This window comes from Exophiala dermatitidis, assembly GCF_000230625.1.
Source record: "Exophiala dermatitidis NIH/UT8656 unplaced genomic scaffold supercont1.8, whole genome shotgun sequence".
NCBI lineage: Eukaryota > Fungi > Ascomycota > Eurotiomycetes > Chaetothyriales > Herpotrichiellaceae > Exophiala > Exophiala dermatitidis.
Genome location: NW_008751653.1, coordinates 650,824 through 663,494, shown reverse-complemented (window position 1 = coordinate 663,494; position 12,671 = coordinate 650,824). Strand labels below are relative to the sequence as shown.

The window sequence follows — 12,671 nt, the reverse complement described above, 5'->3', positions numbered from 1 at the left end:
TGCCCAGATCAGGTCACTTGCCCTGCTCAAAGTCGTTCATAATGTAGTCCCATTGAGCCCAATCCAGAGGCATATCAGCCATGGCGAGGTCCTGAGCAACCGTTGGATCGGACGCAAGCATGAGATTATTCGAGGGACTATGAAACATCTGAACGGACTGAAATGGCGGGAGTGGCAGTTGAGTCCGAGCAGCAGATTGGAGAGCAGCTTGACTGGACGACTGGGTATCGTAGGGGATGGTGGAAGAGGACGGGCTAGCGGCAGTGTTTTGGGGGTATGCACCGCTGGTGTTATATTTGATATCGTTGGGGTCGGGGTCTGATGGTCCGACAGACGACATCGAGGTGAAAGTGCCGGGACCTGCCAACGGCAAAGAAGCCGTTTCTGTTTGTGGAGGAGGAGGGCGCAGAGGCTGATTTTTACGTTGTTCTCGGAGCGTTCTGATATATTCAGGCACCACCTTGGGGTAGACGCCGTTGGTGGATTCACGCAAGGCCGCCTCCCTTGCGCTGTATGCCTTTAAACACAAGCTTCCGACCGCCACGTGCAAAGGCTTTTTGTTGTCCGTGACAAAGTTGGCATGGTGAAGGAAGACCTCGTCTACCTGCTGCCACGCCCGATCCACTTCGTCGCCTAATGTGCGCGTTCGTAGCTCGTCGAGAAGGTATACCAGCGCTTGCCAGACGAAGTAGACATTCGTGTGCCACATGAACCGCCGCAAGCCTTTCGAAGCATGGGCCAGGTTGTCCGCCTCGAGCAGCTTGATCGACAAATGGAACATGTAGTCGCGTTCTGACGCTGGCAGGTCTTCCGAGTTGCGGTATTTCCGTGGGTGGCGGGCCATGAGCCTCATGGAATTGATGGCCGCCCTGCCGATGATGATGGCCATGAACTGCACAGGTATGGAGGGATCGCAATATCGCAAGAATTTTTCTTCGAGCCGCTGCTCAAGCTCGTTGATATTGGCATCTCGCGTTTCCAACGAGGTGTTGAAGGGCGATGCGAGCCGGAAGTTTTCAGTGCTTATGCTCGACCGGTTCAACACCTTTTCCTTCCAAAATTGCCCAAACTCGCAGCGAAGCAGACATGCGATCATCTCGGTAGGTCTTGTATGAGGCACGGGAGCGCTCGTCATGTCAGGCTGAATGTCGGCGTCGTTGACATTACTCGGGGGTTGAGTATCCGAGAGATGGAAGTCGGCAAATCGCCCGGAACCGCTAAGCTCTGCTGACCGGAAGTCTAGGATCGAGATCTGCCACCATAGCCGTCGTCGCATCTCGGTCTCAAAAGGCGATACCCCTAGGTGTGTACCATCTCTGTGCAAGCCCATCCCCTGTGCAACACGACTCGCCACGCCTGCCAGCGTCCAGGTCGTCCTCGAGTCGTATGCTTCACGCATCGTTATGATGTAAAGGACGAATGCTTGCAGAACCATGATATCCGACGTGCCCATGAACCTGGCCCGAGCTAGCGCTTTACGCGTCGCGTGGCGATATCTCGCAAGTAGTGTCTTGCGAGACTCGCCTAACTTGATTTCACATTCGTCATCCTCCATGGAGAAGATAGCGGCGCTATAGATGGAGAACATCAATGCTTCCAGGCTTTTTGGCAGGTTGTCCAGATTCGCACTAGCTTGAACGAGAGTCTCTTGAAACGTAGGCTGATGCACAAACTTGGTCATGGGGTTGATGTTCTCGAGAAAGATCTGCCAGAGCAAGAATATCTGGTCTGGTGAAGGGTGGAGTTGTTGGATCGTGTTGTTTGAGGGCGTATAGCCGAGCATGAACTCGGAAGTGTCTTCGATCCCAGATCCAGCCTCATCGTCATCCTCCGAGTATTCGGTAATGGCTTCTTTGGCTTGGAACTAAGTGTATGCATGATTAGATTTGAGTTTCGCGAAAATCAAGATGGTAGATGGGGGGTTTCTTACCTCGGTAGATACACTAGTCCATAAGTTGTTCTCAATGAAGCGCGACTTGCCATGGTCGACGATTAGCTGGCCGGTCTTATGGGAAGGTGGCACAAAGAACTCTGAGCCAGTGGCCGTAGCATCTGGACTGAACTGGCCTGCGCCGGCGGGAGGATCGGTCGGGGCAGCTGGCGATATGGGAGTGTTGCTGCTGTCGACGTCGACGCCCATCTTCTGGAGAAGTTCTTCGCACTTCTTGAGTCGCGCAAGCAACATTTCCTCAGGAGGACGTTTCTTCCGGCGCCTCGGCGCCGGAGGCACCCGGAAGATGCATTCAACATTGGACTTGACGCAGTTTGAGCAGGGACTCTGCTTGTCGCATTTCACTTTGCGCTCGAAACACCTGATACATGAATAAGCCTTAGCGGGCCGCTCCCCGGCGGCACTCATTGTTGGCAGATCAAAACGCTGGCCCCGGTTCCCGGCATTCATTCATCATAAATCTGGCCAAATCATGGTTTGTTCGTCGTTGCTGATCGACTCGCACTTGCACTTGCGCCTGACAAATCCCCTAACTGCAAATCTGCTGCCGGGGGAGGGCTGCTGTGACTGCTCGGAACCGGAGGGCTTGTTGTTTTGGAGGAGAGGGCACCCTTACATCAAGGACACAACCGGGAACGGTATTTCGACATGTACCTTACCATAGATGAACCAGAGTTATTGTATAGGCTAGTGGGTATAGGGCTAACAGGTAGCAGATAACATTGGAATCCATGGATTTCAGGCACCAGCTGAAGAGCAACCACGTCTTGGCACTGCGCGCTGACCTCCCATTTAAACTCAAACAACAATCAGCCAAGAGGCTTGATGTTGGCCTTGAATCGGTCAACATACCACAGTAACTATAGGTAAGCATTGGGTTCGCCGTGTGTGGCCCCTGTCTATGGTGGCCGGGCACGAGGCTGTGAACAGTGGTTCGGCCTCATGAGCAATCTTCCAGGAAAGGACTACGGGTCACACCTAGGTAAGGCTTAGACTGAGCAAGTCGGCAAGGCTGCAGCTTGGCAGTGGTTTTAATGCAATGCCCTGATTACACACTAGATATACGTTCCGAGATCTCCGAAGCCCGCCTATCATGCACTATTTACTTCGGGTGGGCTACTTTTCTGTCATGAAGCATGTTGAATCGTTTGGTCTTTTCCTCACGTCATTCATTGCCCTTAGCCGTTGACAACAACTCCCCCATTGGGGTGTAGGCTCTGTCCACTGATCATGCTGCTGTCTGCGCTGGCCAGGAACACAAAGCATGTAGCAATCTCGCTGGGCTGCGCAGGTCGGCCCAAAGGTGACGTAAATTGCTTCTGGGCATCTTCCGACATGGTAGCTGGAATCAGTGGCGTCCAAACAGGACCTGGGCAGACTGCGTTGACGCGGATGCCTTTGCTCATTTGCTGGTTGGCCAAGCCTCGCGTGAAAGACACAATAGCTGTGTATCGGGTCAGTAAGAGGCAGGCACATGGACAGACACAATACTTACCTCCTTTCGTCGATGTGTAGTCGAGGAGATCAGGACGACCGATGTAGGCATTGATAGAAGCGCAATTGATGATGGTATCGCCTCTCTTCATGTGCGGCAGCGCAAACTTGGACAGGTAAAAGAACGAGTAGATGTTGGTCTCAAAGGTCCTAGCCCACTGTTCGATGCTGATGTCCTGAATATCTTGCTGCATCATCTGGTAGCCAGCGTTATTCACCTGTATCAGCTTGTTAGTGTCGTGTTATGGGTGGAAACACAGTCTTGGACCATCCGGTCACATACCAAGATATTGATTCTGCCACCGAACTTTTCCAGGGCAGCGTCAATGACTTTCTGGCAATTATCAGGCTTTCGCAGGTCGGTGCTCATCAGGTGGCACTTTCGGCCATGTTTCTCAACTTGACGTTTTGTCTCTTGTGCATCCTCTTCTTCTTCCGGCAGGTACGCAATGAAACTGTCGGCGCCCTCCATGGCATAGAGGATGGCAATTGCTCGTCCGATCCCACTGTCACCACCCGTGATGAGGGCTTTCTTGTCCTGCAGCTTTCCAGCCGCTTTGTAGGTCTGCCATCCACCGTCTTCCGTCGGCAGCTTGTCGTTGACAGGTTCGAAAGGTAGGTCACCTTGTTTTCCAGGCGTGTCTTGATGGGTTACAGGCACTTGGAAACCCTGTTTGAAGGGCGAGTCGAAGTCGGTCGCTTTCTTGACGTCTTCCATGGTGGGCGATGTCTAGTCAGAAACGATTCTTGAAGTCAGTGATTACAAGACAGGATGAGAATGTCTCAAGAATGATTATGACCGAGCAGTCAGTCTTCGAGGAAATCAAAATCGAGTGCAGGTCTAATATGTTCGATCTGTGGTGAAGCGAACGTCATAAGTGAACGCTGATGTCACTTGAGATCTGGAAAGAACGCGATGAACTGGGGGCCCATCTCCGCCGCAAACACGCAGTCTGCTGCCGTCCACTGGTTCGGCAACAACATGAAGTTTCGAAGAGTGGTTGACTTGCATTGCAGACATGGGAAGAGCGCTGCACTACCTGGAATCATCATCAAGTTCACAAGAGCTTGTTGGGCAGGAGTATTCCCATGTTGACAAGCGAGAGAATACCCAGGTAGTGATGGTGCTGCAGTGGCCAACGACCGCGCGCCGCGACTGGCTTGACCAGGAAAGGCGTATCACGTGATATACGGAGGACCAGTCGTGCAGTTATGATATGTGCACTTTCGCCGTTGTGATCCGTCCAAGGTCCGCCCCTGAAAGCTCCGCGTTTCTGACTGGCCCGGACCGCAAACTTTACTTCGGCCCCGAGCCTTGTATTCAAAGCTCATCCATCACGGCTTCACCAACGCTCAACAACTGTCAAGCAATCTCCAACAACGTCCGAAACCCCTGACGATACGATGTTTCTGGTCTCCACGATGGAGTTCATCTGCGCTGTACTTCGCGTCCGAGGATTCCAATTCCTCTCCTTCTGTCGGGGGAATGCCTGCGTGAAAATGACGTTTCTTACAAAGGTAGGAGTCGGGAGAAAGCTCTCAGCGCATTGAAAAGCCTGCGCTGCCCTCCCTTGTTGCACCGGTGAGTGTTTGACGAATTGTAAACTTGCTATCTCTACCAAAGCGCTCTATCTCTCTTCGAACCAACCCAAACCAAAAGATCATTTTCCTCCCTCCTCCAATACCCACATCAACATGACAGCGGACCGTGACCTACCGGTCGACGACAGCAACACAGTCACTCGTGAAGACAGGGCCCGTTGTACCATGCAAGAACAGCATGATTCCGACAAAGAGGAATATCCTCCAGCGGCTACGGTGTGGATCACCATGATGGCAATGATGTTGTCCTCGTTTCTCGTTGCATTGGTACGTCAAGCTGAACTGCCCTGAACCCCACGAAACCTTATGGACATAAGGTTAACCACAATGACTCTAGGACCGAACCATCATTGCAACAGCCATACCGGTCATCACGAACCACTTCAACTCCCTCGGGGATGTAGGGTGGTACGCGTCATCGTACCTCCTAACGTCCTCTGCGTTCCAGCTACTCATGGGTCGGGTCTACACGTTCTACAATCCGAAATGGGTGTACATAAGCTGCATAGCGTTATTTGAACTCGGCAGCCTGGTATGTGGCATTGCGCCCAACTCAACGACACTGATTGTCGGACGGGCCATTGCAGGCATTGGCAGCGCGGGCATCTTCTCTGGGGCGATCACGCTCGTTGTGTTCTTGGTGCCACTGGATAAACGACCAGCATGGACGGGTTCCATCGGCGCGGTGTTCGCAATTGCGTCGGTCGCCGGCCCCTTGCTGGGCGGCGTCTTCACCGCCAAACTCAGCTGGCGATGGTGTTTCTACATCAACCTCCCCGTTGGGGCGGTGACCATGGCCGTGCTTTTCTTCGTCCTCCGCCTCCCTGTCCATGGCCGCCAAAGGGCGAAAGTGCCAGTGAAGCAACAATTCAACCAGCTCGACCCCGTGGGCACGGCCATCTTCATGCCGGCCATTATCTGCCTCCTGCTAGCCCTTCAGTGGGGCGGTACCGAATACAGCTGGTCCAACGCCCGGATTATTGCTTTATTTGTGCTCTCGGGCGTGCTGTTGACTGGATTTGCGGCCGTCCAAATCTGGCGGCAGGAGTTGGCCACGATCCCGCCACGAATCCTGAAGAACCGCTCCATCGCCGCTGGCGTGGCATACGCCTTCTTGTCCGGCGCGGGCATGATGACGCTCGTCTACTTCCTGCCCATCTGGTTCCAGGCCATCAAGGGCGCGTCGCCGGTCCATTCAGGGGTCAAGAAACTGCCAGCGGTTTTGGGCATCACGGTCGCCGGCATGATTGCTGGCTTCGGCACGCGTATCTTGGGATACTACACTTTCTGGATGTATCTTTCATCAGTGCTGACGCCTATCGGCGCCGGCCTCATCTCGACCTTCACCACGGACACGGGCCACGCCAAATGGATCGGCTACCAGGTCTTGTGGGGCATGGGGTTAGGTGTGGGCATGCAGCAGCCCAGCGTGGCTGCGCAGACCGTGCTCGCCCGCAAGGACGTGCCCACGGGTGCGGCCATGATGTTCTTCGCCCAGTCTCTCGGGGGCTCCATCTTCGCCAGCGTTGCCAACAACGTCTTCGACAATAAGCTGGCCGACGCTCTCAAGGCCGTCCCGGGCATCGACGCGGACCTCGTCCAGAATGTCGGCGCCACTGACCTGCGCGATGCCGTGCCCGAACAGTTCCTCCATGGCGTCTTGGTCGCCTACAACGCGGCCCTGCAAAATGCCTTCTACGTTGGTGTCGCCGTCAGCGCTGCTACCATCTTTGCCAGTCTGACTATGGAATGGAAGAATCTGAAGGTCGTGGCGGCCGAGCGAGAGGCTGCCGCCAAATCTGCCTCTCTGTCCGCAGACAAGGCCGGTTCTTCTGCTTCTGCGAGCGACTCACTACCACAGAAGCGCGCAGCTGACGAGAAGGACCTTGAGACTGTTTGATCCTGGTATATAGACGGCGATCTGTTCTTCTCCCATTTCATTTCACCTTTCGTGTTAGATGCTTCGCCTTGAACTTCTTTGAGACATGATTGAGAGATCACGCGTCTACAGTATTTTTCGGTAGGAGCGGCGAAAAGGAACGTTTTGAAGAATTTACAAATGACTGGACTAGTGATCTATGTCATAGAATTAGAATAAATATAATATTACCACCGCAGCCCGAGGATTCTGAGCATACCGTGTGAAACTCCAGTGCACCTCGCAAATCGAGAATACCTTGTACCTCCTAGGTAGCACAGGGTATTTTTACAGAGACGTACCGTGAGACGAAGTAAGTAAATTGATTCAAACCCTTTGTGCAGGAAATTCTCAAAAACAGAGTTTGTCATATAAGTATGGGAGAGTTACCTAGATCCTACAGTGGCTATTGAAGCGGGCGACGAGTAATGACTTTGGTAGTCTAGTCATCCCTCGATCTCAACAGGACGAATGCCGCCCCTAGTTCTCGACGACCCTGTCCGAGACATGTCGCGATTCATCGTAGGCATCAACGTGGTACTTTGCGAATTTCCTGGTCGGAACCTTGGCCGCGAACATAAGATCGAGTTCTTCGTAGGTCCGACCTCGAGTTTCGGGGAGTCTGAAGAAGGCCCAAACTAGAGTGAGGAAAGCGGTACCGAACCAGAAGAAGCCAGTATAACCCTTCCAGTTGAGCTCGTCCGGGTTCATAAAGTAGGGTTCGATGACGTTGGCGATGATCTGGACGACATAGTAGGCGTTTCGAGCCAAACTCACAGTCTTGGAGCGGAGGCGTGTCGAGCTGACTTCGGCGGGGATGGCCCATCCGATGGGGCCGACGGACAAGGAAAACGAAAAGAGCCACAAGATACAAAAGGCCGACTGGGTCCACATGGACGAGCTGTGCTTGTCGAGGGTCAAGAAGCCGATGATCAACAAACAAATGCACATGGAGGTCATGCCGCCGATGTAGATGGTGCGGCGGCCGGCAACGCGCATGAGGAACCAAGACAAAATCGTGCCCACAAAGGCAACGGCAGTGCCTCCCAGACCCAGCTTATAGGCGTCATCGGGGCTCATGCCGGCTTGTTCGAAGAAATAGGTGCCGCTGTAGGCGAATTGCGAGCCCGACAAGACTTGGCCGGCAAAGACGACGCAGGCGACTTCAGTGCGGCGCAGGTCGTAACCTCTGAAACAGTCCAAGTAGTTGCTGCCCTTGGTGGTCTCGAGTTCGATCTCGTTGGTGTGCGCAATCATGGCCAGCACGTTCTTGGCTTGCGGCTTCTCGTGTTCCGCCATCAGTCTCTTCAAGCTGTGCTCCGCTTGGTCCATCTTGCCTTGTCGTACAAGCCACCATGGAGATTCGGGCATGAACCACGCAACGAGCATCAATGGTGCTGGCCAGATCCACTGCACTGCGTAGGCAATTCTGTACGACCACTCGTCCTCGCGGTGCAACAGACTTTGCAGGACACCGGCACTAACGAACTGACCGATGGCAAAGCACATGTTGGTGTAGGCCGTCATGTAGGGCCGGAACGCCATCGGACATAATTCAGACGCATACGCAGGCCCAATCGTGGCGAAGATACCCCAGCAAACCCTAATTACACAAAGGGGTCAGTATCTGGTCTTCCAGTCTCGAAAAATCGTGTGATATAAAAAGACTTACCCGCACAGCACCTGACCGACTGTTTGTAGTTCAATGCTCTTGCCAAAGAAGCTGATGAAGATGAACCCGTTCATCAAGATCAACCCGAACATAAACACAACCTTGTAACCCCAGCGGTGGATCATCCAGCCGTTGAGAGTGGCGCCAACAATACAGCCTGCTTGGGCACCGCTTCCCAGAGCAGATTGCCATTTGCCGGCGATTTGAAAGTCCTTTGACACGTTCGAGTACTCGCCGAACTGGTTTCGGAAGGATGTAAAGCCGAAGAAGGACGGCATCAGCTGCGTGTCGTAGCCTTCCATGATGATGGACATGGACACAAGAAGCGTCCAGAACACTGCCCACGGGTAGGCCCTCAGTGCCTGCCTGACTGTCGTTGTGTGTTCATTCAAGTTGGCTTGTTGAGCATCGCCAGTGCCTTTTCCAACGGTCGAAAGCGTATCCTCCTTTTCTGTGTGGTGGCTGTGAGCCTCAACATGTGCCACATCATCCATCTTTGACGCCATGGTTGCTCAAGAGGTAGGTTCCTCTGGGAGGTGTTTGGATCAGGGCCTTTGGTTCTTTCTGTTTGTGGACCGAAAGAAAGACTCCAGACTGGTCTGCGATGATCCGGGGTACGATGGCAACGCGGGTGAGCAGGAATCTTATATAACTGCCCGTGTTATAGAAGCACATTATTTCAAACAAGATGTTGTCCTTTCGAATCGAGCCCAGTCTTCCCGATCTCGCTTGTTTAGACCATGGCTGACGACTCCACTCGCGGAGCTTTCCATCAATCATTGGTGGGAAAGATGCTTCTGGTCCCCTTCGGCTGCCACTCGGGCATTCGCGTCCCCCATATTCGTGGGGTGATACCAGTACAGAGGATAAAACGTGGATCCCCAGGAATTCAGCCTTTAGGCTATATTCCAGGTTGTGGGGATCAGAGCAGTTTGAATGTCTTTGCTTTACTTTGTCTTGTCCTTCATCGGAGCCGTTGAATGCCAATATTCGCGCCGAGAATGTGGCCGGCTAGGGGCTCATCGCAAACAGGTTAGAGGCCGGTGGCTGGATGTATATGCCTCGAGCCTCGACAGTTTCAGAGGGACCGTTCTCCCCGGATTTCACCATGCTCAAGCCATGTTGAATGGCATACACTGTGCTGGAGACAACAGGGAAGTTTCGGCATAATTTCCAGCTGGGGCCCCTCAGACCACGGCGTTTTGTTGGCTCCCCGGCTCCACCGGGCACTGCACGGCAGGACATTTACCACAGTGACCGTAACCCAAGACAGTAGCAGGGCAGAAAGATGGAGACGCGATGTTGGTCACGGGATGACCAAGGCTGGCCAAGGCTGGCGTCACTAGGCCAGATCGGGCAATAGCGCACTCCGAACATGCCGAGGTTTCACAACTCAGGGACGAAGACTGCGCACGAGCTCGAGCGGGAAAAGGGGGCTGAAGCATTGTGGGAGTTGTACCACGACAACATTGCGCAATACCAGGACATGCATCACGGGTCCGTCTATAGCGGATCGCATGTATTTTGCTCGGCTAAATTGTAAGGACGATGGGTACAGAAATTTGGTAGAAGGAAGAAAGGGCCATCATCTAGATCGCTCGATATTGTCTATTATTTCCGAATCTGTTGTCTTGATGGTTCACGGCAGACCAGTGCAGGTCAATATAGCTGAAACAATGATCTTCTATATGTCTGGAATCTCACGGCCACTACATCTATTACAGTGAGCGCAGACGAAACAGTCTGGCAGAGACGACAGCAGGGAACTGGACGTCCAAAGTGCCTTCCTTTCCGTTCCAGCTGGCCTGGGTCTCAAACTGTGCTGGATAGAGCAGCTCCACACTGACGTCCGATGCCTCCTTCAGGGGGGCAATCGGCAGCGAAAGCTTCTGTGAGCCCTTCAGGTGCCACACGGCAAGCAGAACGTCACCCTTGGTCGTGGTAAGTCCTAACGAGTGCCAGTCATCTTCCCATTTCGGCAAACCAATTGGCCAGAAGGGAAGTGCCTCAGCAAGCTGGCCACGGATGTCTTTGTACACATTCATTCCCGTGGTGATAAGGTCCAGCTGTGAAGGGGATAACAAGTCGAGTCTGCCGCTCAAATGGATCCGGCCGAGAAGACTGTTGACCACGGTCAAGGCATTGGTCTCATCGTCCCAGACGGGCTGAGGATATGCCCATACGGCACTTTGTTCGGGGGTCACAGCCGTGGGGGCAGCCGCAGCAATGGATCCATACCGAACAGGATCTTGCTGGTCGCTGGTGGACTGTAGCGAGTGTGTACCAAGCATGGCGTAGTCCAGACGCTGCGCACCGGACGAACAGCTCTCGATCACCAGGTCTGGGTGTCGGTCATACAGCCCGTTGACCCAGGACAGGTATGCTCGCTGGTGGCCAAGGTGGGCGTCACCGGTACTGAAGGCGTTGGCATCTGTGCCCTGGACGACCTCGATGTTGTAGTCAAACTTGAAGTATCCGACGCCATAGTTCAACACGAGATTGTCAACCACCTTATCCAGTCTTTCACGCACCGCTGAATGACGGAAGTCGAGCTGGTATCGGCCTTTCTCCACCACTCTGCGTCCGTTTTCCTGGAAAAAGGCATCCTCTGGCAATTGGTGGGCGACGACACTGCGAACTCCAATCACTTCAGGTTCAAGCCAAACTCCGGGGATCATGTTATGCGCCCTAATGTTGTCCAAAAGCTTCTTGAAGCCTGAGGGGAATCGGACTTTGGAAGGCTCCCACAAGCCCACGTCGTCCCACCAGCTGTTGTCGTCGGAGTACCAGCCTGCGTCAATGACAAAGAATTCAGAGCCGGCCTTCCGAGCTGGTTCAATCAACGCAGTCACCTTGTTTTCATCTGGATCTCCCATCAAGCAGTTCATGTAATCGTTGAAGATCAATCCAAGAGTCTCGTTGTCCTTGTGTTTTCTTCGCATGCTGCGTCGATACTGGGTCAGCGCCGAGAAGGCTTTGTCTTGATTGCCCTCCACGACGGTGACTGCCGCAGGAACACTTGTGAATGAAGCTCCCGGACTCAGCTTGTGCTTGAAATCGTGGTCGGTGCCTCTTGGTCCACTGGCGGCGAGATAGAGCTGATCATAATAGTCTCCCAACTCCCATTTCCACGATCCATTGTTTTCGATCTGCCACAGCCAGGTCTGCTTGCCGTCCTTGCGCTTCAGCATCCCCATCGGCAAATGGCCCGCTGTCGAAAAGCTACCGCGGTTCCCAATGGAGTATGAGGCCAGAGTTGCAATGTTCTGGCCAAACTCAAGGACACCATAGTCATCAAGCCCAACGCTCGACAAGCTGCTGTCATGCCATTGAGCCTCTCGAAACCATTGGTTGTTGGCGGACGAGAGGACATATTCCTCCCAGTACTTTTTGGCACTGGTGGTCAGACCGCTAATCGCAATAGAGGCCACTTGGGACACGATGATGTCCTCCTGGGACTCGTTTTCCAGCGTGACAGTCGACCTGACCACTGGAATCTCCGGATAGACGGACAAGTTGGCTATAGCGGTGAGACCGGTTTCTTTGTCATGAGCCTTGATTTTGAGAGTCTTCAGGCCACCGCTTTCGCCTTCTTGGTGGCTTTGGTACTTGAGTCGATCTGAAGCATAGCTTCCGATCATCGACTGGGAGCTCTTATGGCTTCTGTTTCCCTCGCCTACCAAGCGAACGGCAAACAAAGGCACAGCATATTCAGCTTCTTGGGCAGAGGTTTCCTGGCCTAGTGTAGGCCCAAGTGCTTTGATCCGTGGGAGTTCATCTTCTCCAACCTGCACAACGACCTCGATTGGCCCTGGACGCCAGACTATATCCTTTGTACCGGCCATATTTCCCAGTTTGTTAAAAGAGTATACTTCCAAAGTCCTGTTTTCTGGATGGAATGAACAGGTAATGAAATTTGGTCTAGCTGATCCGGGGGAAAATACCCCTTTTTTCAATGCCGACACTTTTGAGCGAGCAACCCATCTGACCAAATATCATGTACCATTATCCATAATACAATATCCATATACCCC

General features: G+C 53.3%; 5 protein-coding genes across 5 annotated transcripts; 1 reads left to right on the top strand and 4 right to left on the bottom strand.

Annotated features, from left to right (window-relative positions):
* Window positions 1-13: 13 nt before the first annotated feature.
* Window positions 14-2,359, bottom strand: HMPREF1120_08983 (mitogen-activated protein kinase kinase kinase; the record flags this gene model as incomplete). Its single annotated transcript, XM_009163256.1, has 2 exons — window positions 14-1,864; window positions 1,931-2,359. 2 exons carry the CDS (start codon window positions 2,357-2,359, stop codon window positions 14-16), a joined length of 2,280 nt encoding a protein of 759 aa, XP_009161504.1.
* A 770-nt stretch (window positions 2,360-3,129) lies between these two features.
* On the bottom strand, window positions 3,130-4,163 carry HMPREF1120_08982 (uncharacterized protein; the record flags this gene model as incomplete). The annotated part of the gene is made up of 3 exons (XM_009163255.1): window positions 3,130-3,395; window positions 3,447-3,663; window positions 3,729-4,163. 3 exons carry the CDS (start codon window positions 4,161-4,163, stop codon window positions 3,130-3,132), a joined length of 918 nt encoding a protein of 305 aa, XP_009161503.1.
* A 227-nt stretch (window positions 4,164-4,390) lies between these two features.
* HMPREF1120_08981 (DNA repair protein RAD50) lies at window positions 4,391-7,180 on the top strand. The gene is made up of 2 exons (XM_009163254.1): window positions 4,391-5,314; window positions 5,385-7,180. Exons 1-2 carry the CDS (start codon window positions 5,141-5,143, stop codon window positions 6,945-6,947), a joined length of 1,737 nt encoding a protein of 578 aa, XP_009161502.1. The 5' UTR covers window positions 4,391-5,140; the 3' UTR covers window positions 6,948-7,180.
* A 265-nt stretch (window positions 7,181-7,445) lies between these two features.
* HMPREF1120_08980 (MFS transporter, SP family, general alpha glucoside:H+ symporter) lies at window positions 7,446-9,143 on the bottom strand (the record flags this gene model as incomplete). The annotated part of the gene is made up of 2 exons (XM_009163253.1): window positions 7,446-8,568; window positions 8,638-9,143. The coding sequence occupies 2 exons, from the start codon at window positions 9,141-9,143 to the stop codon at window positions 7,446-7,448; spliced, it is 1,629 nt and encodes a 542-aa protein (XP_009161501.1).
* Window positions 9,144-10,355: 1,212 nt separating this feature from the next.
* HMPREF1120_08979 (alpha-galactosidase) lies at window positions 10,356-12,482 on the bottom strand (the record flags this gene model as incomplete). The annotated part of the gene is made up of 1 exon (XM_009163252.1): window positions 10,356-12,482. The coding sequence occupies one exon, from the start codon at window positions 12,480-12,482 to the stop codon at window positions 10,356-10,358; it is 2,127 nt and encodes a 708-aa protein (XP_009161500.1).
* Between the last annotated feature and the right edge of the window lie 189 nt (window positions 12,483-12,671).

Coding starts and splice junctions, on each gene's coding strand:
- HMPREF1120_08981 (XM_009163254.1), top strand. CDS start 5,141: ATGACAGCGGACCGTGACCTACCGGTCGACGACAGCAACACAGTCACT. Junction 5,315..5,384: donor CCTCGTTTCTCGTTGCATTG/GTACGTCAAGCT, acceptor CAATGACTCTAG/GACCGAACCATCATTGCAAC.